Source organism: Nothobranchius furzeri, chromosome 2 (assembly GCF_043380555.1).
Source record: "Nothobranchius furzeri strain GRZ-AD chromosome 2, NfurGRZ-RIMD1, whole genome shotgun sequence".
In the NCBI taxonomy this organism is placed as follows: Eukaryota; Metazoa; Chordata; class Actinopteri; order Cyprinodontiformes; family Nothobranchiidae; genus Nothobranchius; species Nothobranchius furzeri.
Window position 1 is genome coordinate 21863036 of NC_091742.1, and position 24058 is coordinate 21887093.

Below are 24058 nucleotides of genomic sequence, written 5' to 3' on the forward strand. Positions count from 1 at the left end.
AGGTGTCAAGCCATCACGCACACACACACACACACACGCACACACACACACTGAGGAGAGGCGGTTACCTGCTGTCAAAAGGAAGAATGCACTGAAGCAACCACAGGAATGCAAGCGTGTACACACATGTATGAGAAAGCTCTCTGGCTGATGGAATCTGAATCTAGTTTGCTACTAAAACACGAACGCACGTGCACGTTTTAAGCAGCCTTTAAAGATAAAAACAGACAGTAAATAAGATCATTCTTTCTATTTGACACACTGCTCTGAAATCAGACAACGTCCCGAGCTGGAGTGCATCCATCCTCTCTCTCTCTCTCTGTGTGTGTGTGTGTGTGTGTGTGTGTGTGTGTGTGTGTGTGTGTGTGTGTGTGTGAGTGTGTGTGCGCGCGCCCCTGACAACGGGACCGAGGAGTGTGAAACCCAGCAGCGACATCTTACCTCGGAGTGATGGGAAGCAGCCGCCGCTGTCAGTCTGATCTGGGCTCAGCGAGACGGGCGGGATGAGCAGGAGACTGCGGAGGATGGAGATGGTCCTCTCCTGCCTTCAGCAGCCAGCGGTGACTGAGCTGCGCCCTGCAGCGGCCGCGTACGGCACGTGCGTGAGCGCGCGCGAGGGGATTATGGAGATGTTGTGACGACGGAAATAATCTCGATTTAGCTATAATTTTCGGGACGGCGGCAAAAACGATGCTCCGTTCGTTTTTCTCTAACCTCGTAGACAGTCAGAACTTTTATTTTTGCCTTTGTTTTAAACAAAATAACAAATCAAATTTCACCCAACAGCATAACTTGACCTAGTTGTGGTAGTGACATAATGTTCAAAAGGGTGATATTCCATCTTCATATTTATTTCCATACTAAATTTGCAGACTTGCTATCATTAATTGGATGAATCATTTACTTCAAAGACTAATTTTAAGCACTTTCCCAGCAGTAGCCTAAAGCGCTCTCACAAACTCTCTGAGATCTCGTGTGATTTTTTTTTGTTTGCTACTGTTAGCTGTGGTGACCATCTTGAATTGACTTCAAAACAGAAGTAAAATAATGTTTTTAGCCATTCAGCGAGCTGAGAAAGCTGTAAATGATTGGTGCTGTACCATATGTAAACATTCTATTTTACTTTTTGATTAGAATTTCTACAGTTTTTTGTTTACAATTGTATTGAGCTTAATTCAATGGATGAGATGGGCACAAATAATAGCTTCAGCTCATTCCAACTCCTATTACACAAATTTTTTGTTCAATGAGTCAAACATTAATGGGCTTGATACAAGGAAGGCGACAAACGACCGCGATCAGCTAAATTTGTTGCTGTCGCTTTTATTACCTGACACACGAGAGGCGATCCGCGGCAGCGGCCAGCGGCAAAGCCGTCTATACGCGTTCTGTTCCATGGCGAAATCGAAACTTACGTTGTTTTGTTTGGCTGTGTCAGGTTGGAGGGAATTAAGGTTATTTAAGCAGTTTAAAGTTAATAAAGCGGTAGATATGATGTTTCACAAGGTGCTGCTAGAGTTCTGTGAAATCTTACTTGTGATTTTACTTTATAAAACATAATAATAATCAACTTCTCCTCCATGTTTTGCTCGGAGATGTACGGAGCATCCTGTCCGCTCATTGGTCAGTGAATGAAACCTCCGCTGATTGGTCCTCGTCCGAGCGACAGCGATGAAAAGTTGAAAATGTTTCAACTTTCTGGGATCGCGTCGCTGGGTCGCCTGTGCACGACACGTGCACGAGCGCAAAATTTCACACGCACGTTTTTCGCGTTTCGCTTGGTAGGAGAGAGACCCGCGATTATCGCTTTGTCGCGCATGTCTCATTGAAAATGAATGGAGGAGAGGCGACGTCACCTCCCGTGTGTCGAGCCCATAAATCATTTGTTCATTCAAAGTGATTAAATGATCTGTTTTCTGCACGTTGGAATAACTTGACAGGATTATTCCAGACAACAGAACAGCAGGGATAAATGGCTATTTTATATCTAAAACACCTTCCTGATCTTTTCAGGTTTAGTGGTTTCACACGATGAGTGAGTGGAATGTTAAATATACATGTTGTCACTTTAATTATAGATTTACTGTACGTCTTATTGCCTAAACTCTCATCGTGAAAACCTCTGGAGTCATTTTCATACTCAATGAGAAATGGTTTTGCTTGAAAACAAAACAAAGCCTTTTAAAATTCAGTTTGGAGAAGGAAACCCCAAATTTTCTGTGATTTAAGACTTCAGAAGCGTTTGCATCATCTAACAGGACTTTCACGGCAAACATCTCATCAGAGCGTGACAGGAAACATGTCACGAATGCTTCAGCTACTGAATCCAAACCTCTACATAAATTCCAAGTATGCAAACCCTTTAACCAAAATCACATTGCTGACGACAACAAAGCCACCTCTGCAGAAAGGCCAGGCGCGTGACCTGCACCAGAGCAGGCATGGCTGTGATAAAGGAATGTGTAAAACGAAAGCATGGCTGCCGCACGGGCAAAAGGCTCGTTCTGGGAGGAAATATGGAAATTAAAGGGAACATAATTTCCTGCTTGCTCATTAAATATGCAGCAGAAAGGAAATGTGTGAACCTGACCCCCTCAACACAAACAGGAAACAAACATTGTTTCTTTCTGTTCTTTCTCTGACCTTCACCATCCTGTAGAAGTCAGCTCATCCTCCAACCCCCTCCTCCTCTTCCTCCCTAACCACCCCGCTTTAAATATTTGAAGATGGATATCTGGATAATGGCGTTTGCATTCCTCATCAGCAGAGGATGCTTTGAGACAGAAAAAAGTAAAAGTGCACACGCGCTATTATCTAAAAATCCAACACGAAAAACAGAAAATTACGTTTTTGTTATTGTTCCTTCATCAAGAATCTGTTTGAAAGAAAAACATCAGCTGTTACTTATTAACCCTGCAGGCATTTCTAAGTAAAGAACCTCTCCACTTAAACCAGGCTATTATGACTAAAACATGAAAAATTCATAGTATTAACCCTTTCATGCACAGCGGTCACTACAGCGGACAGCTACAATATAGAAAAGACTCACTTGGAAACACAAACCAGCTTTAGCTAACAGACCTGTAACATTCAATGAAAAATGATGGCGGTCCGCCAGTTACCACCGTCCAGTTTGACCCAGCTGGACCGGTTCTGTAAAACAAGAGCGAGGACAAATATTGTTTAATCCAGACGTGTAAAACTGATGAGATTGACTCGAGGTTGTTGTAAAAGCAAACGGTTACACAGAATGGGGGTGGGCGTCCTTTATTAATTATCCAAGTATCTCATTTTTATTTTGGAAATATTTCTGAGCTGTAATTGTGATTTTTTTCTTTCAGTTGGATGTCATTGGTTGCATTGGGTAACACACATTGTGTTTGTGTTTTTATTTAAGGATGTAGAGGAAACAAAGTGATTCTTCTCTGTATTCAAGGCTGTTTTCCTGTTTGTGCGTGGATGATGATGATGATGATGATGTACCTGCAAATAAAACTGTCTACTTCTAAACAGATCCATTTGGTTGGATCTTCTCAAAATGTCCCAGCATTGCTAGAATCCACACATATTGCTATTTTTCCCTGCGTACAGCCTCACGGTGCTGGACTTTGAGCGAAGCCCTCCTCGCATCCTGAGCTTTCTTGTCTCGATATTAGAGGGTTAGCTTAGCTTCATGTTCTTTAGAGCCCAAGCCCTTTTAAAAAACACGAATAAAAACATCAAAATTTAGAAAAAATTCAAATTAAAGTAAAGAAGTCAAATGATTTTTGATATGTGTATGCATGGGATGTCACTTGAGGCTGTCAAACTTAAGAATATAACTCAAGAAGCAATTTTGCAGATGCTTGAAATGAGCTGTGACAGCAGTGTCACCATGGGTCCTCAAGGGTTAAACTACAAAGAAGAAAACAAAATGGTATTTCTGACATTCTACTAAGTATGAAGTAAGAAATTCCAGTTAAATGAGTTTAAAATAAGATTGGAGAACATGCAACAGACCAACGACACCATCCTGAACACAGTACAGCACGGTGGTGGCAGCACAATGCTCTGGGATTTTCCCACTTCAGGAAATAGGTTTAATTTTAAAATAAATATCTGGTTATAAAGTTTTTGCAGAAACCTTTTTTTTTATTCTACAGAACTGAATCTGTAAAGGGGGCTGTGCAGTGGTGCAGTGGTTAGAGCTGTTGCCTTGCAGCAAGAAGGTCCTGGGTTCGCTTCCCGGCCTGGACTCTTTCTGCATGGAGTTTGCATGTTCTCCCTGTGCATGCGTGGGTTCTCTCCGGGTACTCCGGCTTCCTCCCACAGTCCAAAAACATGACTGTTAGGTTAACCCTTTGATGCATGAATTATGAAATCTTCAACCATGATTTTTTTAACAAATTTTTTCATTTGTCTTTAGGTGTGAATGAAACAAATTTCAACAAATATTTTTTGTAAAATTTTATAATTTACAAATAATTTATTACATGTCCACCTCAGTGGACAGCGTGCATTCTGAGCATGAAATATGTTAGCTTGGCTTACTGAAGTCCAAATGGAGGGGCTCAAATGCAGTAAAGTCTTCAACAGCTGTGCTTAATAGCAAAAATAAATAAATAACAATTTTGAGTACCTGTCCACTGTAGTGACCATTATGCACCAAAGGGTTAACTGGTCTGTCTAAATTGTCCCTAGGTGTGTGTGTGTGTGTGCATGATTGTTTGTCCTGTCTCTGTGTTGCCCTGCGATGGACTGGCTTTCTGTCCAGGGTGTACCCCGCCTACCTGCTGGAGATAGGCACCAGCCCCCCCCCCCCCCCCCCCCCCCCCCCCCAACCCCACGTGGCCCAAGCGGGTTCAGAAGATGGATGGATGAATCTGTAAAGTTGGTCACCTTTGATCAAATATCATTATTATTAGTTATCTGTGAGGAAAACTGACTTTTATAATTATTTTCCAAAGTTGGGATTTTAAAAACTCTATTTTGGACTCCTTGGGGATGTGAAATGCAGTCCTGTGAAAGGGTATTTCTGCATTGTTGTCAGAAAAATAAAGATGGATACACTTTTTCTTAAATGGAAACAAATCCATATCAGTTCACAACCAGTCCTTATGGATCCCAAAGATGTGTTACTGATGAAAATCCTTAGTCTGACTTTAATGCAGCGATGCACCATCAGACCACACTAAATATAGTGTTAATGCTTTAAATTAAAAATAAATCTAAAAGCAAACCCAAATCAAACGAGCAAAACAGATTTGGGTGCAAATTACAGCAAATATGTGCTGAATAAGTGCTTAACTTTGGAGGTTTGTTAATGTTCTAGTTATATTTGAGGTTGTAATTTAATAGAATAGTAAAAACCAGCTTTCATTAGCAAATTTAACTCCAAATTAAAAGGAATTATTCAGACGTAACATTTTTATCCCATAAAAAGCTCAAATATAATCAGAGTCGACCTAAAGGCTGTTCTGTGGTCGGATGCTGATAAATCTCCCTTCACTGGTTTTTTGGCTCTTCTGAAGAGCTCCAAAGTTGTTGTTTTTTGGGGAAAACAAAACAAAAATGTACACATTTTAAAAGATTTTATTGTGTTACACAATGACTCGTGACGTCCATTTTAACGATTCGGTCAAACAACAGAACTTTTATAAACGACTCCTTTAAAAACAAACAAAAAATAAAACAAATGCAAAAAATAAATCACTCTAGAAACCCAAAAAACATCCTTAAAAGCAGGCAGACATAATACGGTAAGATAAAAACAATACGTGGTCGATAAACTGTAAACGTAAACCTATCAAACCCTTATTTAAACTGCAAACAGTGCATAAAGTAGTAGTCAGAGTTTGGGAAGACTTAGCTTATCATAGTTGCATTGTGGGTGGGGGTGGGGGGGAGACACTTGTTTGTCCTGTTCGAACATTCTGGGGTTTGGAGATTATCTTTGTCCTCCAGGAGAACACGACAGCATCCTCTCAGCAGCACTTAGTGACAGATCTGGTGAGTTAGCCTGCAGCTAATCACCCACAAACACCGTACGGGAACGCCGGCCGCCAGAGGCGGCTCAGGCAGCACAACAAACACCATTCGAGTCGCAGGACAGGGAGGCGTGCCGTGAGTGAGACTCCCGAGTCGGGACAGGTCACGAGTGTCCAAACAGAGGGTGCGTGATCAGGGGTCTCTGGACGATGACGGCGTGGGCCAGGTCTGCCTCCTCTAGACTCAGGTCTTTGTCGGTGAGCTCTCGGTAAGGGAGGGATGTGGTCAGGATGAAGGGTGGGCAGCTTCTCTGGCAGCGCGAGGCGAAGTCGTGAACATCAGCAATCCTGAGGCGGATTAGGAAAAGACACACAATGAAACCCAAATAGTCCCATCTGAGACTGCTGCTGCTGCACGTAAAACACCGTTCTCTGCCAAGCACTCCACTCCCCACGTGGTTTCATTTATTATTAACACCGACCCGTGTGTAAGAACGGTCCTACGGCAGCTCATCGAGACAAGCAGAGGACTGGAGGGGCTCAGCCCTCTGTATCCTTTAGCCTGTTATGTAAAAGCTGCATCCGAGTTATGCAATCCCTCACTGGGGATTTTCTAGATCTGCGCTTCTGCTGCTGCTTCAACTCAGATTATGTTTTTTACTGCAGCCCGGTGCATAGTTTAACCTTCATCAGACTAGACTAAAGCCCTTCCAAAACCCGTCACCACAAAAACAAGAGAAAAAAACCCTCAAACTTCCCTGCTATGTGTAATATTCTGGGATAACGGCCTCACCGATGCGATAGGTTGAACCTCTGGACCAGTCTCCGTCCGTCGGCCAACCAGATCTGCAGGGACGTGACAGGAAGAGAGTGGTCTAGTGTTACCATGGGAATAGGAGGAGATTCTCCATCCTCGTGCACAGATGGTGACCTGGCCACGACTCTGGGTGCCACGCTGGGAACGGACAGGGAGTAAACAGCAGATTAACCACCGGTCGAGTGTCAGCAGCACACGGAACGTGTTTTTATTTTAGTTTAAGCAGATTGTGACGTCTGAAGAGATTTATTTGTGCAGAATGTTTGGAAAAGCTGATGAACTAAATGTGACAAAAATGAGGTTTGTCACTTTCATTGCGATTGTGGTCAGTTTTGCTCAATGGGTCTTTAGATAAATGACTTAAGAGTGCCCCCTAGTGGTGGACAGTATTCTGGAACAATCTGTGCTTTTTAAAAATGGAATGCAGCCTTTTTAATGCACGTCTTTCAGATCTCCTATGAACTAGGGTTGGGGTTAGGCTGCATAACAACAGATTAGGATTATGTACTAGCAACAGACCTGCCGAGTCGGTACCCCCGCCCGCTGAAGGGGTGAAAGGCGGCGGCCTTCTTCTTGTAGACGTAGTTTTCCTCCGTCATGTCCTCCACGCTGATCTCCAGCTCCTCCTCTTCTGCTCTGCTCTCCCACTCGGCTGGAAGCTCCCTGGGACAGATTCAAAGTTCAGCTTGTTAACAAAACAATCCGTGAGACAAAGACACGGCCCTGATGAGATTACAAACACTGGCCGGTGTGACCCTAAAGGAGCATTCGGACATCGTTCTGGCACCTTCCTCCTCCAGAACCTAATTACTCTGGTAAGTTTCCACTAGTTCCTGGGTAGACGAGGCAACTGAAGTCTGCTGATGTGACAAGGCGGCTTCCAAAGTGGGTCGAGTTAGAATCTCTGATTCTGTCCCAGAGGCTGAAGGCTAGAGCAGCGGTTTCCTAAATGTTCAACGTTTGACCCACTAAGTAAAAATCAGACCCCAGCTTCTGCTGGATGGAGTAAACAAGCCGTGCTAATATGATCGTTTCCCTTTTATATCTTTATGTACTAAAAGTAAATATGTTGTCCTTTTCATCCAAATGTTGTCTTTATGTGTTTTTCTAATGTGCAAAAAACGAAAATCACAATAAAATAACTTGTTTTTGTTTAAATGTTTAGACTTTTGTGGCCTATTAGCAGCTTGATAGTCACAGTCATCCCAGTTAGGCTCCAAAGACGTCATGCTTGCTGGAGATCTTCTCAAGACCCTCTCACTTGGTGAACAGACTCCAAAGAGAATAAAAATAAAACACTAGCCTCGCTCTCCTGTGGTACGTTCGGCTGGAGGCTCCAGAAAGCTAGATCTAGATATTTCACCAAGTATTTCATTAAGGTTCCAAAGATGCTGATACTAAAAATGCTGATTTATTGTAATAGATTAATGAATTCAGTCATATTCCTTTTCATATGCCGCCATTCTTCACTCCTGGGGAGTTGTTTGACGCCACATGAGGAACACTTCTGCTCAGACGCATTAACAACAAGCTGTGAAACTTCCCAGACCGAGGAGGAGAGAACGCGACACCTCTTACATTTCTACCGGCTCAGAAGTTTATCGGCTTCATCTTTAATCTTTGTACACAAAAATAAAAATCAGATTTTGTATTTTTACTTCTCCATCTTGGACATATCCTGGATTAACCAGATTAAAAATAAACTCACCCTCGCTTAATGGCATCCAGGAACTCCTGATTCTCTGGCACTGAGTAGCTGCGGAAGTCTCCGTCGTTCACAGTGAAGCCGTCCTTCCACAACCTCACCACCATCTCCATCTGGGGGAGGGAAGGGGGGGAGGGGGGCGTGGTTAGTCTGAGTATGCGGCCGCACCTGGGGTGGGGTTAGCATCAGTAAATGAAGTGCATTGATAGGATTGGTGATGGTTTTAAACCTTGGACGTCCCCGAAGCATCGTAACAGATCTTCTCCACCTCATCGAGGAGGTCCTCTACTGAAAAACTCCGACTCATTGGAACCTCTTCTTCCTTCTTCTCACTGGAAACCAAACAGAGACGTGATAATTACCTGAACACAATCGGCTCAAGGGTCTTTAAGTGCAAACACTAGTTAGTGCACCGTGTGTTTTTACCATTGTTCACCCTCCTCGTCGCCCCCAGTGTCAGCCTCTTTCATGACGCTCTCTGTTTTCCATCTAAGTCAAAGCAAAGACACACACACATGCATGCATGCTGAGTGCTTGGATGAAAAGCAACTTCTTTTGAGTGATAATGCCTTCCAGCAAACTCAAAAGGTGTTTCTGTAGGAATGCGAGTCACAGACCCACCGGTCTGACCTGTGAGTCGTTAGCGTCATTGTTCCAAGTATTTCGGTCACATGTCTGAAGGTGTGAATGGTTGTGAAACTCTAGAGGAGAGCTGTAGGTGGTTGGGGTTTTTCCTGTGTAAACAGCTTTGTTCTTGATGCACTTAATCTTTCGTTTACTGTCCAAAACAACTCTATCAGATGTAGGTGGGGTTTGATTAGTTAAGTTTCTCCTTCACGAGGCTGCACTAGACCACACAGTTCGGCTTGTTTGGGTGTTTTCTCCTCAGGTGACCCAGGTTCTTTGTGCCCACATGGCCGAGTCTTTGTAAAACCAAATATAGGAAGAAAACTGGTGGTTCGCACCTCCTCATTTTCAGCAGAAATCCTGCGAAGCACATTTATAGGTGTGCCGAGCCTGTGGGAGCAACGTTTCCCCAAATCTTTCCTCGTGTGTCTACAGCGAGCGTTTGTACTAATGGGTGATGAGATTAGGAGTTGGTTTAAGTTTGTAAAGTTCGATGACAAAAGATTCCATCAAAAGGACAGACCGAAATGTCAATAAAAACTCTCTGCTGACTGAAATCAGCTTATCGAGTGACTCTGTGGTGGCATCAGCGATCCTGTACAGTGTGGTCTGTTGGAGGAGCAGCATTACAGAGAGAGAGAGAGAGGAAGAAGCTGGACAGGGTGATCAGGAAGTCCAGCCCAGCTCTGTCCTGGGTTGTCCTCTAGACTCCTCAATACGGGATGGGGGGGGGGGGGGGGGGGGCAGGATAATCCATGTACAGGGTATCTGCAGGTTTAAGGGAGCCAAATTTAATACTTTTTAAGACCTTTCTTAAGACCACTTTGACCAAATTTAAGCAACTTTTAAAAATTTTATTTAAGCTATAATTTCCAGCTATTGCCTGGAACCGGTGCTAACCACGTCGCGAAACATGGGATTAGCCATCCAGTTACCATTACTGTTGCACTTCCCCATGGCGCAAGCTCCCACTAGCTTAACCAGCTAATGTGCTCATCTAAAAGTAGCCCTCTTTCACAACCAACTGAATGTGTACGGTTCCGCTTACGGCAACATCGTACACAAAAAATGCCGAACACCAACTACAAATTCACAAAATTTTTTATAGAAATAAAAGAATCTTGTTTATTGGGTCTTTAGTAATTTAAGACCTTTGGAAACTGTATTTAAGGATTATTTGTCATTTTTAAAGATTTTTAAGGCCTTAAATTTGGAAAAGCTAATTTAAGACTTTTTAAGACTTTTTAAGGACCCGCGGATGCCCTGATGTAAAATCGTGATCCATGCTGGACCACGAGTCACACCGCCTACATGACGCTCTGTCTGCTCTGGAGAGCAGCTTCAGCGACACACTGATCCGTCCTCGCTGTGAAGGAGAGATACTGCAGGTCTTTCTTTCCTGCTGCTGTTAGACTCTAACGGACACTTCTAATATGCAACTTATCCCTCTGTAACATGCCAGTACAACGGTCATCATCTTTTAAGACGTGTGCGTTATTTACATTACTATTGCTAGTCTGTGTAATAATTGTCTTCACTAAAAATTCAACTATTTACTGCGATATCTTGTGTGCTACTGCTGTTTTACTGTACTTGTTACTTGTGTTAAAAACCAGAACTTTCAAATTATTCAGAAAAAAAATTGTTAATAGTTTTGAGATACATTGGAGTTGGCCAATCAATAAATCAGAACTCCATCCATCCATCCATCCATCCTGTTCCGCGTATCCAGAGTCTGGTCACGGGTCACTAAGGCAAGAGGCCCAGACTTCCCTCTCCCCAGCCACTTGGGCCAGCTCCTCTGGGGGAATCCCAAGGTGTTCTCTGGCCAGCCAAGAGACATAGTCCCTCCAGCGTCTCCTGGATCTTCCTTTAGGTCTCCTCCTGCTTGGACGTGCCCAGAAAACCTCACCTGGGAGGTGTACAAGAGGCATCCTAACTAGATGACAGAACCACCTGAACAGTCAGAGCTGTACAAACAACAATCTGTGGTATTGGTCCACAAAACCACAATCGGTGCATGTGTAGTTTAGATTCACCAAACAGCCAAGGCAGCTTATCTGATTATTATATAATTTGATCTAAAGAAGTCATTTAATGAGGTGAAGAATTCAAGCGCTTAGTGGTACCTGCACTCATGCTGTGAATGCCAGGGCCTTGTAGCTTTAAGGGCATCCTCTCCAGGTATTCTGGACCAGCCTCATTACTGTAATTGTCAGGAGTTAAACTGATAAACACTGGTCCTCTCCTCTTTGTCTGAATTAGCTAACAAAATGTATTAAATGTCTCTTGGTTTAACAGTGACGTTTCCATAATAAAGGCAGAAAGCAGGCAGCCTGTGGCGTTATAGCTCATTTGAATCCATAAACGCTCAAACGACACACAAGCTAAACAAAACATGTGGATTTTTTAGACAGATATAGACACACAATAGGCGTATTCGCATGCGAGTGTCAAGCGGAAGGTGAAATACCAAAATGCCAGTCTCATCGACTCATCTTGAGCTGCACGTCTGAAGCCTGAAGTTTCAGGCAGCGGCTTTTCTGCTGGATCAAGCTAGCTGGGTAAGTGACATAACAGTGCCGTATGTCTGCAGCTGGTGTCGTAAAACGTGTCGCGAACTCTGTTTAATCAATCAATCAAAGCTTTATTTATATAGCGCCTTCCGCAACCCTGTCGGGTAGCCCAAGGCGCTGAACATGGTACATGACAAAGTAAAATATGGTGAATAAATCAAAAATAAAAGCAGTTCAGATTACAAATTACAAAAAAGGTAAAACATTCTAGTAGAGGACAAATTGGTAAAACAATGGATTGAGTGAACCAATGAAAACAGGGAAATAAAATCAACATTAAAGATGGCCAAATTAAACACGTTCAGGAAACGCCAAGCGGAGGAGGTGGGTTTTTAGGCGACTCTTAAAGACTGGCAGAGATGAGGACAGCCTAACTGAGGGTGGCAACTGGTTCCAGAGTGACGGTGCTAGGACTGAGAAACCCCGGTCCCCGCGAGTACGACACCTCGAACGAGGGACAGCGAGCAGGCCTTGGTCAGAGGAGCGCAGAGCGCGTGATGGGGAATATCTGTTCAGGAGTGTGGCTAGATAGGGGGGAGCATTACTCTGGAAGAAATTGTAGACAAAGACGAGGAGTTTGAAGTGTGAACGATAACAAACCGGAAGCCAGTGCAGGGAGGCCAGAACCGGACTGATGTGGTCCCGTTTCCTGGTCCCAGTCAAGAACCTGGCTGTGCTGTTCTGCACAACCTGTAGGCGACACAGTGATGACTGACACAACCCTGCATAGAGAGAGCTGCAGTAATCATGCCTAGAAATTACAAATGCATGCAGTACCCGCTCCAGGTGGGCTCTTGACAGCATATGCGTGATTTTTGCAAGGCGTCTCAGGTGAAAGAAACTGGACCGGATCACAGAGTTGATGTGGACATCAAATTTAAGTCCAGCATCAACTTTCACCCCCAAACTGGTGACGACTGGTTTTGAGTAGGGAGAAAGAGGGCCAAGATCAACATAACGACCCACATTCCTGCTGTTGGGGTGAAAAACAATGAACTCTGTCTTTCCCTCATTCAGATGCAGATCGTTGGCCATTAGCCAAGACTTCACCTCGTTAATGCAGGACACAAAGGACTGGATAGAGTGACCTTTCTCCTGACACAATGGAGAGTAAATCTGGCAATCGTCAGCATAGAGATGGAATGATAGGCCATGTTTACGAATGACTGACCCCAGAGGAAGCAGATAAATGGTAAACAAAAGAGGACCAAGGATCGATCCCTGCGGGACCCCCCAACGGAGCCCCTCCCAAGAAGAAAAAAACATCACCCAGTTTAACACAGAATGTCCTGTTGTGGAGATACGATCTAAACCAATCCAGAGCTGACCCTTTGATCCCAACCCATCGTTCTAAGCGATCCAGTAGAATCGTGTGGTCAACTGTGCCGAAGGCTGCCGTCAGGTCTAACAACAGAAGCACCACAGATGTACCTTGATCTAGTGATAGATAGATGTCATTTAGGACACTCAGTAGAGCAGACTCTGTGCTATGGCCAGACCTGAACCCTGATTGGAAAACCTCAAACAGATCAGAGTCAGCTAAATGTGAGACCAGCTGCTGATAAACGACTTTCTCAAGCAGTTTTGATGTAAAAGGCAGGGTAGAGATAGGCCTGTAATTTGTGATCACAGAGACATCAGCACCAGGTTTCGTCAGGGTCGGCCGAACAACAACTGCTTTCAAAGCAGCTGGGACCACACCTGTGCTGAGGCTCCCATTGATAATCTGACCGAGTGAAGGGCCAAGACACGGAAAGGCAGCCTTCCAGAGACGAGGCGGCAGAACTTCAAGTGGAGAGCCAGATGGCCTCTGCCTTGCAACAAGCTTACTCAGCTCAGAATAAGAAACAGTATTGAGGGAGCTCAGGGTGGGTGGTGATGGAGGAACTGGAACAGGGTCAATAGAGTTACCAGAAATAGCTGCTCTAATGCCTGATACTTTATCAACAAAGAATCTGTGAAAATCTTCAGAGTTTCCAGCAGCTGTAGGAGACATGAGTCCTAATCTCAAAGAGCCGAATCTTCTTTACAGCGTTGATGGTTAATTAAATCCTGCTTTTTACTAGCAGAGCGTGCATAAAAAACATGTAAAGCATTAAAGTCATTCAAAGTAACCAAACAATTATTTGAAGAGGTGTTATGTTTTTTTTTGGGGGGGGGGGGGGGGGTAAATCAGGCAGAGGTGTGGCATCATCAAGTCATCTCCATGTTATGTTTTGTTCTGCTCAGCAATTAAACCAGGTGATTTCAATCAGCACAGTGAATTGACCTGGTTCAGTTGCTGAGCAGAACAAAAACATGACATGGAGATGACTTGATGATGCCACAATGTCACACCTCTGGTATCAGGTTTGATAAAATTACACATTAGTCTGGAAGAGATAAAAACGAAGTCACGAATAAAAACCCTTAGAAATTCGGAAGTGGTACGATTTATTTTCAAGAAATCTACAGGAAGAGCTGATGAGTTATGTTGTGTTAAGCTTTATGAATACTACCTGTAGTACAGCTCTTGTCCACTAGACAGCGAAAATTATCCCTAATCTCAAAAGAGCTTGTGTGGTTTGTCAGCCCCCGCATACATATTTAAGCTCCTTTCCCCTCATAACAACGCTCGATGTCTAAGATCAACAAACCAGTTGCTTTTAACTGTCCCTCTGTCTGAACCTATTAGAAAGGGTGATCGGGCATTCTACCTACCTGTGAAAAACTCCCCTTCTGCAGGGATTTTTAAATCTAATTTGAAGACATCTATTTTCTTTAGCTTTTGAGTGTTCTTAACCATTTTAGTATCTCTTATTGTTTCACTGTTGTTTTTATTGTGTGATCTGTGCTCCAGACAAGTCAGACTCTCTTGGTCAGCTTGCTTCTCACACCAAACCCTCTGCCAGGATCCTTGGTGTGACCTCTGACCCAGCTCTCATCCTGGATTCCCATGTTAGTTCTCTTGTTCATTCTTCCATCGCAGGAACATTGCTAAGCTGAGTCCCATTCTGACTCATTGAGACAGTTCTCCACACCTTCATCTCCTCATGCTTAGACTACTGTAACTCTCTTTTCACGTGTCTGAGCAGAACCTCTCTGATCCGTCTACAGGTGGTTCAGAATGCCTGTGCTCGGCTTCTGACCAAGTCCTCCAAACACACCCGCTTCTCCTCCAGCTTCACTGGCTGCCAGTCAACTTCAGGGTTCATTTCAAGATCCTGGTTCCGGTCTTTAGGTCCTTACATGGACAAACACCATCTGACATTGGCGATCTTCTCAGTCCCTACACCTCCAGCAGGTCCCTGGGGTCCAGTGACCAAAGCCTACTGGTTGTGCAGCGCACCAGGCTAAAGACCAAAGGTGACTGATCATTTGCTGCTGTGGCCCCCAGACTCTGGACCTCTCTCCTCCCGAGCCTGAGATCAGTGATCTCCTTTAAAAAGCAGCTGAAAACACTTTTTCAAGCAGACTTTTGGCGTGACCTTCGTCATCACCCTCTCCTTGTTCTGCTCTTTCTACCTACTTCACCTTTCCCAGGATCCACCAATTTCCTTCTTTCTATTCATTTTCTCTCATTTATATAAATGTATGAATAACTTGGTATCTCGTATGATAGACTAAATAACCCAAAATACTGCTTTTACATGATGTCTCTTTGATTTTACATCTCACGTGTGTCTCGTGCATTTCCAATATTTAGTATCCCTGCAGTGTAACACACAAAAGCGAATATCCTAATGGTTGCAAAGCATGCATAATAATAACTAGTGTAATACTGTTGGTGATTTGTTATCCCGTCTGCAAAAATGCATGCACCTGCCAAATAGACTCAGGGACCCGGCTGAGAGCAGATAGACAGGCAGCAGATAGACAGGGAGAAATGGCGCCTCGATGCTGCGCTCACTGAGGTGGTTTTTTTTTTGGAGCCGGTTAGAGAGATTCAATGAGGACCGTTTGAAGGAGTAACCATGGAGAACACGAGGAAAAGCTCTCGGAATCGGAGTGGTCCCTTCATCTCCTCCAGGACTAGGTCGTCTTCGAGAAACTCTGTGGAACATGTAAGCCGGTTTCTTTTCTTTACCGGCGAGCTAGCTTGGCTTTGCTAGTTGGCTAGGTAGCTGTAGCCCTGGCCTCAAGCTGCTCCAGATGATGTTGTATTTCCACCCAAAAACAGACCGCAGTCACACTGACACCCTTTCAGTCACGCAGATAAGCAGTGAAAGTCTTGAACGAAGTGATTTTCAAGCGTGTCATTTGCGCCAAACTAATTATGCATCTGTCCAAACACAAGCTAGCGACTTTGGGTCCTGGCTAGCTCCAAGTTGAGTTCCCTTTGTGTTTGGCAGTGTTACCCGGCTGAGTTGTTTCACCTTTGTTATAAAGATTTCACCCTTTAAATAAAGTCACTTGATAAAAGCTTAATGGCTCCACTTCTAGTCACGTTAAAGAACGCATTAGCGTGATTATTTAATCATCTTTTAGCATTAAAACGTAAGTGAAACTCGCGTTGGCGAGAACTAGCTAGCCCGCTTTTAGCTTCTAGTGGGGGAAGGGAGTCAGGTCCACAACAGTTGTCTGGCTCGGGTCCTGATTTGAACAAGTCTGAACTTGGTGAACTTTTTGTTGTTAAAGGTCAAAACAGCCACACATGGGCAACTGTCTCAAACTGCGGGCTTTGAGCGTTCATGGGCAACTTTGTGTGTAGTTGTGCTTCTAGACTTGATCGAGACACTTAGTTTTTACTGGTCGTTTGTCCTACAAGCTGTTCCTTTTGTCTCAAAATGTAAACAGATGAGGGGTGCAGGCCCCGTGGATCTACACCTTTACCTCCACAGCAACACGACTGCTGATCATGATGCTCATGTACACATTTGTAGTTTTTTTGTGGTGGTAATGGAGAAGTTGTGGTAATTTCTAACTATTTTGGACTGAGGATTGGAGCCAGTCTCCCATGATAATAATGTGCAATCATCTTAAACTTTCTAATTATTGGAATCAAGTTTCTTTAAAATTCACGACCCCTTCTTTTCTGTATGTTCTTGTTATTGGGTTTCTCTATGATCTTCTTAAAGCTGGAGTTAAGATGGCTGAAATGCGCCCTGACTACCCACAAAAGTTGTTTATACTGCTTTAAAGTAAAGAAACAACTCTCAGTTGTTACTGAAATGACTCAAAACGGACAATTTGGTGACTTGTAGTCACAGTGCTGTCGGGCATGGTGGTGTGTACCACACGAAAACATGGTCTACAAAAAGCTGAGGACAGAGTTGTCTCTGGAGTTTTGGAAAGATGATTATTTACCGCAATGTAAATACTTCAGTAACTGTAGTTGCACAAATTATTCAAAAGATTCTCAATACTGTAGCGATCTCCCTGGACGTGGCCGCACGAAGAAGCCATGTCGAGTTCAAGAATGTAATGGTCACCAGTAAGAGCCCAGGGCAACTTCCAAGATCAACATTGAAGGTTAAAGTAGATCAGTGTCTGATCACAGCATCAAGCTAAAGTGGAACCGGTGAAAGACTGGCGAAGAGGAGGATGCCAGTGTTGACAGCAAATCATAAAAAAGCGAGACCATAATTTGTGAAAATGCATTATGACTAACCAAAGAGCTTCTGGGAGAATGTATATTTTTTTGGATGAATGAGACAAATCTGGAGCTTTTATGGCATGTTGCATTAGCTCCCTGAATGAATGAATGAATAAATGAAGCACACAAAGAAACACAGTGTACACTTAGTTCTGTTGTGAGGTTGCTTTGCTGTGTCTGCACCAGGGTGTTCAGGGTTCAATGACGCCTCGGGACGTAATCTGGAGCTAAAATGTGCCTCCCGGTGTCAGAAACGTGGTTTCAGTTCAGAATCACAACCCAAAACAGTCAGCTAAAAGATGTTTCCACGTCTCTCCACCCAGCCTGTCAGACCTTCACTCGCTCGCCCGTGACAACACTGAGATATGCTTTTCATATCAGCAGGGGTGTAACTCTGTGAAGACACGAACATCAAGGATGCACATCTGCTCTGTGCTGCCATTAACAGAATCAAGGCGGTTTGGTCTAATTTCAGATATTCCTGGTGTTTTTGTCTCAAATGTTTTTATTTTTACCCTGAAAGTTTGAATTAAAGTTAGTTTTTTCCCCCCTTTTGCAGAAATTAGCTTCTTTTATCTGTTTTCCAGACGTGCATCCTCTCCTCTTTACCTGTTTATTCTGTCTCTGTTTGCCCAACAGAAGGAGCCCGGCAGCGATGCGAGCAGTCCGCGCTTGGCTCCGCCCTCCAAGCGAAAGCGGAGGCAGGCGGCCTCCGAGCCAAGCTCTAGTGACACTTCCCCTTCCCCGAAGGCGAAGGGCCAGAGGGTCAGCTGGGGCATTTCTACCTACCGCACCCGGTCAGTTGTTTGTTTGCTTTCAAACCCGTCTTTGTCAGCTTCGTATGCAGCAAAACTAAAATGTAAACAGTTTTTGTTTCCCGCTCAGATTTCATAAGTTCATTAATTTATCTTTCATTTCCAGGCTGTCCTCTCGCAGAATGCAAAATGGCCACGGTAATAATTCATTTAGTCTTTTCATATAAACCCCGAGCTTTAGGAAACAACACCACCAAGAACTAACCTCCACTCCGTCTTTGATTCTGCAGCCGGTATGAGTCACCGGAACGATGACAGTGGAGGGGGGGATCACTCCCGTATGAACGGCCACGTGGAGCTGAAGAGGAGCTGCCGAGTGAGGAAGAGCCAGTTTCAACACCTCAATCAGAGCCTGCTGTTTGACCAGCTGGTCAACAGGTAGATGGGTGCTGAGACGCCGTGCACTCTCTGACTCAGGAAATGGGAATCGCTGATTTACAAATGTGCTAAATGTTGAAACTGAAAGCGACCAGAAGAAAACCACTGAAGGGTCAGATTTCAGCGTAATAAATGAAACTCTTGACCTTAAGGTCGAGACGTTTGTGTTTACTGAGAGCTGCGTCGTCCTCGGGCCGGAGGAGCAAAGATATCGGACCTGAGCGTCGCTGCTCGATCTAAGCCGATCATTCACTCCTCCCTCGCGGTTTAGGCTTGTGCTACCCTGAGTTTCAAATCAAGCGCACGCTACCTCCCACACAATTTTTGCCAACTTAGCAACGGGGGGTGCAGCAATTGCAGCTTTTGGCTGATCACCGATCTTGAGAGAAACCTGACTTACCAATACCGATTTTGTCTTAACTAAAAGCGGATCGCGTCAATGTTTCAATTTGCTTTTATTGAGAAAACCAACATGAAAACTCATGAAACAATACCAGTTTCAACTGGACACGAGGTAATGTTCTTAAATATAAGTGAACATATGTAGCATTGCTGTTTGAACTACAAAGTCACATTTGTTCCTTTATTCTTTAACTCATTCACTGCCATTGACGACTAAAGTCGTCATTTGTGTTTTTAACGAGCCCCCGGACCGTAAGAACAAACATCACAGCTCTAAAGCCGATCCTCATCCGCGTACATCACAGGTCACGTGATCAGGAAGCAGAAAATCCACGTGTTCGGAGATCGTTTTGGGCCACTGCTGTAAAAAAAAAAGTGAGGTGCGAATTGGAAAAGCTTCTGCCGATCACAGTAAGAGAACGGATAACGCTCGAAACGTGCGGATTCTTCCTGATGTAAGAGGTGAGTCTCCTCTTTGTTTTGTTAGTTTTGGCGTCGACATCATCCTAGCGCGCAACGTTCTGTGACTCTTAAAAAACCAGTGAAAACGCTGAAAGACGCCGGCAGCGAAGGGCTTTTCTGATCAGGAAACAGCTGGCAGTGAATGAGTGAATTTTTCTAGTTTTGAAAACAAATCTTTTGCACCTGTTTCGACACGCTTGTCCAAAAAATAATTCTGTAGCAATGACTTGCTTTGACATTAACTAAGGATGCACCGATTGCAATTTTTGGCCGATCTCCGATCTTGAGAAAAACAACCGAGATCGGGGCCGATAGATCAGTTGGCCGATAGATCGGTGCACCCCTACTTAGCAACTTTCCAGACCCCTTTAATGATTATTTTTTCTAAAAATCACCCGATAAACAACCTAGCAACGTTTCTGATGAACCTTAGCTACTTTATATTTTTATTGTTGATGTTCTCTGCAGGTGAGTTAAAGATCCAGCCTGCACCCGGGCGTCCCAGCATTAGGGAAGACGATGATTGGCATGTGCGTGCAGCACGATCACGTTACATCGACTGACCTTTCTCGGCTGATCTCACTCACACAAAAACTGTGTTTCAGCTCAAGCCATCATAATCAAACTAAAAGAAATAAACTCTTGTGTGATGAAGCTTTTAGAGGGAGTTTCTACCTTTGGATGGTATTCTAACCCACTGAGATGTGTTGTAAATGTGACATTGTTGTGCTTTCTCTCGTGAACCGTCTGGTGTGTGTGTGTGTGCAGCACTGCTGAGGCTGTTCTCCAGGAGATGGACAACATCACCAGCATCAGGCAGAGCCGTGAGGTGGAGCAGCTCCGCATGTGGAGCGGAGAAACCGAGGAGGTGAGCGCCGCTCTGCTTTAAAGAAAAAGGCCCCCTGTCTGCATCTGTGAGGTGAACACAGGTGGTTTGTCTCCTCCCAGGAAAGCATGGACATGTATTCCCGAGTGAAACGCAGGAAATCAATGCGTAGAGCCTCTTTCAACATATCCGCGCACCACAAAGTCATGAGCAAGGATGATGACGACGACGATGAAGAGGAGGAGGAGGAGGAAGGGACAGAAGGTGTGTTGTGTGTTTATGTTGGACCTAAAATACTGAAAATGAGTTTTAAAACGTCCCTCTGGTCTTCCAGAGTCTCACGGCGAAGAAGAGGAGGATGCAGAGGATGACGATGACGAAGACGATGAAGGAGACGAAGCTGAAGAGGCGGGGGAAGAAAACGACCGACCTTACAACTTGAGGCAGCGGAAGACCGTACAGAGATATGAAGCTCCACCGATTGGTGATTAGTTTTTAAATGTCCCAGATGTTCCTCAGAGGGCGGGGCCTAACCTGTTGGTCTTCTCTCTCAGAGCCAGTGAACAGGAAGCAGAGCAACCCCTCCCTGTTCGACACCCACATGTCTCCAGCTAGAAGAAGCCATATCAGGTGGGTTTCAGATCTGACACCGGAGCTACAAGCCTCACTAGCAGCGCCAGCGTTTTCAAAACGTTCTCCTAGTGAAGTACCGTGTGCACTTTGGGACGTCCTCGGGTCTCGAGAAAACGTCGTCAGACATCCGACCAGAGAAAAAAGCATCGGCTTCATTCAGAAACTCCCCAGACTTCTGACTAAATGGTGTCTGAATAAAAGGAATCAGGAAAAACTGTCAAACACAACGCTCTTATAGAAGCTTCCTGTAGGTGGCGCCATCACCTGGTGTTTGCTGGTTAAAGTGAGGGTCAAGGCTTGGGTGGAGACTCATTTCATCCACACTTCCTGTTAGGAAAACGCTTCTGAAAGAGGCGTCGCCTGGCGGGCCGAGAGAGCGGCACTGGGGCAGTGGTAGACCACCCCCCCGCCACCCCCCCGCGTCGGCTGTTGGAGTTTCTCAATCTAAAAAACGAGTCGTTAACGAGCGCGTGCACACAAGCGCACACTCGCACATGACTTACCCCTCAGGAGAAAAGCAGACACCGATTTTGCAGCATTCTGGAGGATTTCCTGTTAACTTCGATCAATAGATGAAAAAGGGGAGGAGGGCCGTTTTTCAAGGAGGCGAGCGGCTCAGAGCGCTCATGGAGCCAGGTGGAGGTGCGGCTGCCTCACCTGGAGACCAGTGCAGTGCAGCAACGTAGTACGTTGCTGATGACGTCACGTTTTTCAGCGTAGCCATCAGCCACAGCTGGTTCTACATAAATGTGGAGCAGAGTTTTTAACCTGAAGATGGAGATAGAATTACGGTTTAGGGCCGAAACGTTACATTTAAAGTAAGTTTTACTAAACTGCCACACTAATGATTACACATGTGTACAGCACCATGAGACACTCTACAGGTTGTCAGCAATAACAAAAGTTAATTTAGGCGTTACTTGCTCTTTAACTACATTTATTTGACACATGAGAATGAAGGAAAAGAGCTGCAGCAGGACATGTTGTCCTAATGCATCATGGACGTGCGACAGAGGTGGAACGTAAGATTCAGGCTTCTAACGTTACTTCCTGTGATGCAAACTAGGGTTGTCACGGTAACCGGTGTAGCGGTAAACCCCGGTAAAAAAGTTGCCAATAATAATAATCGTCTTGTTTTTAAAAAAACTATATTATCTCGGTGGATTACCGTGGCTGCGGTGTAGGCGCGGTGACCCTTACCAGCCACCGTATCATCTGCTGAAGTTGCCGGCGGCACACGCGCACTTTGTTGTTTACAACCAAAACTTTCTTGAAGCTAAAGCTGAAATAATGGCCAAAGGAGGAGACGGCAGCGCTCAGGACGTTTATTATCCCTCAAAGAAGACAAAGTGGGAAGTACAGGCATCTTTTAGATATTTGAAGAATGCCGAGGGATAGTTTCTAGAAGACAGCTTTCCTGTTTGCAGCACGTGCAGAAAAAGTGTCTGTGAACGGCAGCAACGCTTCAAATCTCATGACACATCTGCGTGACCATCACCCACAACTCTACAGTCAACGCAAGGCAAGTTAGCGTTTTAGCTAAAATGCGTGATCCGAGGATTTGGGTTGAGGGAGAATGCAACGAGTCGCTATATAAAGCAGCCGCAGCGCCGCTACCTGCATATAAACCGTGTCGCGGACACCGCCATGTTGAAATGACGCTATGCATTACGGGGCTCCCAGGGGCAGATAAGAGTTGGTCTCTCTCCGAGAATAATTATGAATTTAACAATAATTACTGCCTGATGACATTTTCCCACATCTGCAAAGCTCACTGGAAGGACACAAACCGAGGACGATATTTTCCTGATATAGGGTTTATTACTCAAGTAAGGGTAAAAAAGTACCTGATTAGAAGGCTACTTGAGTACTGAGTATCATCTGATCTAATATTTTTAAAATGATGACATCAAACAGACAAAAGTAAGAAGTTATGGGCAAATATTGGTATTTTAAAGACTAAAGGGGAAAAATGTAAACAAATAAACAACACAATTACAAAATAACACATTTTAGGCAAAATTTAGACACAATCTGATGACAATATTTTCCTGGTATACAGGGTTTACTTAGTTGTCTGAAAATGTAGCACGTTTAAAAAAATGCCGCGATAATACCGAAAAGCTCGATAATTTTGGTCGCAATAACCGTGAGGTTAAATTTCCGCACCGTGACAACCCTGATGCAAACTTCACAACCTGAATGTAACTTAATGTAATGTAACTGTAGAAAAAGTACAGCAAACAAGAAGTAGTTAAACTCAGCGTGGTTTTGTGAGGAGCCTGCCGCTGTGGCGCATTGATGGAGTTGGTCAACGTTTCGTCTGTGACCTGCGATCGGCCTCAGTGTGACGCCACAAAACTTACCGCCTTTTGTCCTCATTGAGTGTTTCTCTTCTTCACCTGAACTGTAATCGGTCAAAACGACGGATGGCCTTTAGATTTTTACGTCACCGTCTTCAAAAACATAATTTGATAAATGTGACCCCCGTGATAGTCTGACGCCTTCATGCAGCTGTGACCCAGAATTCTACTGAGACTGATTCTTTTCCAGAGTGAAGAAACACGCCATTCACAGCAGTGACACCACCTCATCGTCCGATGAAGAGCGTTTTGAGAGGAGGAAAAGCAAGAGCATGACCCGGGCCCGGAACAGGTTGTTGCACTGTTTTATTTAGAGCTCCTAAGGAAACAGTGGTGTGTCTCAGATTGTGTTTTTAGTTTACTCTGTGAGTAATTCGTGTCGGCTGGACGCATTTTAGCCCAACTGAAATGATTCTGGACCCTTTGATGAACACATTGTGTGTTTGAACAGATGTTTGCCCATGAACCTGACATCTGAGGACCTGGCCAGCGGCGTGCTACGAGACCGAGTGAAGGTGGGCGCCAGCTTAGCGGACGTGGACCCCATGAACTTTGACACTTCAGTGAGTGGAAATCAAGTTATGTTGTGACACAAACGTAGTTGCAGTTGAATTGTTTATTTAGATTAGGGATGCACCGATACGATACCGGTAAAAGTTAACCGATACCAGGAACCTGACCTTTCTTAGTGGCCTAGTGGTCGAGTGTCCGCCCTGAGACTGGGAGATCAGGAGTTCGATTCCTAGTCGGGTCATACCAAAGACTTTTAAAAAATGGGACCCAATGCCTCCCTGCTTGACACTCAGCATTAAGGGTTGGATTGGGGGGTTAAACCACCAAATAGTTCCCGAGCGCGGCTGTGTCTGCAGCTCACCGCTCCCCCAGGGGATGGGTCAAATGCGGAGAACAAATT

General features: G+C 44.5%; 3 protein-coding genes across 5 annotated transcripts in view; 1 reads left to right on the forward strand and 2 right to left on the reverse strand.

Annotated features, from left to right (window-relative positions):
• mfsd2b (MFSD2 lysolipid transporter B, sphingolipid) overlaps positions 1-653 on the reverse strand; it is a 35858-nt gene extending 35205 nt beyond the window's left edge. Inside the window, exon 1 of the mRNA XM_015948171.3 lies at positions 442-653. The gene's annotated coding sequence lies outside the window, so the exon portion shown is untranslated. The remainder of the gene's footprint in view (positions 1-441) is intronic.
• A 4902-nt stretch (positions 654-5555) lies between these two features.
• ubxn2a (UBX domain protein 2A) lies at positions 5556-12129 on the reverse strand. 3 transcript variants are annotated; one of them, XM_015948170.3, is made up of 8 exons: positions 11589-12129; positions 11245-11321; positions 8915-8977; positions 8718-8820; positions 8492-8601; positions 7303-7446; positions 6760-6921; positions 5556-6314 (listed from the first exon to the last, which is right to left on the reverse strand). In XM_015948170.3, exons 3-8 carry the CDS (start codon positions 8956-8958, stop codon positions 6131-6133), a joined length of 747 nt encoding a protein of 248 aa, XP_015803656.3. In that variant the 5' UTR covers positions 8959-8977; positions 11245-11321; positions 11589-12129; the 3' UTR covers positions 5556-6130. The 3 variants fall into 3 exon arrangements, with proteins under 3 accessions (XP_015803656.3, XP_015803655.3, XP_054604872.2); XM_015948169.3 differs by lacking the exon at positions 11245-11321; XM_054748897.2 differs by lacking the exons at positions 8915-8977; positions 11245-11321.
• Positions 12130-15522: 3393 nt separating this feature from the next.
• atad2b (ATPase family AAA domain containing 2B) overlaps positions 15523-24058 on the forward strand; it is a 122874-nt gene continuing 114338 nt past the window's right edge. The window contains exons 1-10 of the mRNA XM_015948168.3: positions 15523-15734; positions 17906-18063; positions 18188-18219; positions 18312-18459; positions 20092-20191; positions 20272-20413; positions 20484-20633; positions 20704-20779; positions 23336-23437; positions 23597-23708. Coding sequence (XP_015803654.3) covers positions 15645-15734; positions 17906-18063; positions 18188-18219; positions 18312-18459; positions 20092-20191; positions 20272-20413; positions 20484-20633; positions 20704-20779; positions 23336-23437; positions 23597-23708 — 1110 coding nt within the window. The 5' untranslated portion in view covers positions 15523-15644. The remainder of the gene's footprint in view (positions 15735-17905; positions 18064-18187; positions 18220-18311; positions 18460-20091; positions 20192-20271; positions 20414-20483; positions 20634-20703; positions 20780-23335; positions 23438-23596; positions 23709-24058) is intronic.

What these genes read in the sequence shown, in the direction of transcription:
- ubxn2a (XM_015948169.3), bottom strand. Translation starts at nt 8,958, where the DNA reads ATGAAAGAGGCTGACACTGGGGGCGACGAGGAGGGTGAACAATG. An exon ending in ATGCTTCGGGGACGTCCAAG is followed by an intron (nt 8,602 to 8,717) that starts GTTTAAAACCAT and finishes TCCCTCCCCCAG; the next exon opens with ATGGAGATGGTGGTGAGGTT. An exon ending in AGGTTCAACCTATCGCATCG is followed by an intron (nt 6,315 to 6,759) that starts GTGAGGCCGTTA and finishes AATCCGCCTCAG; the next exon opens with GATTGCTGATGTTCACGACT.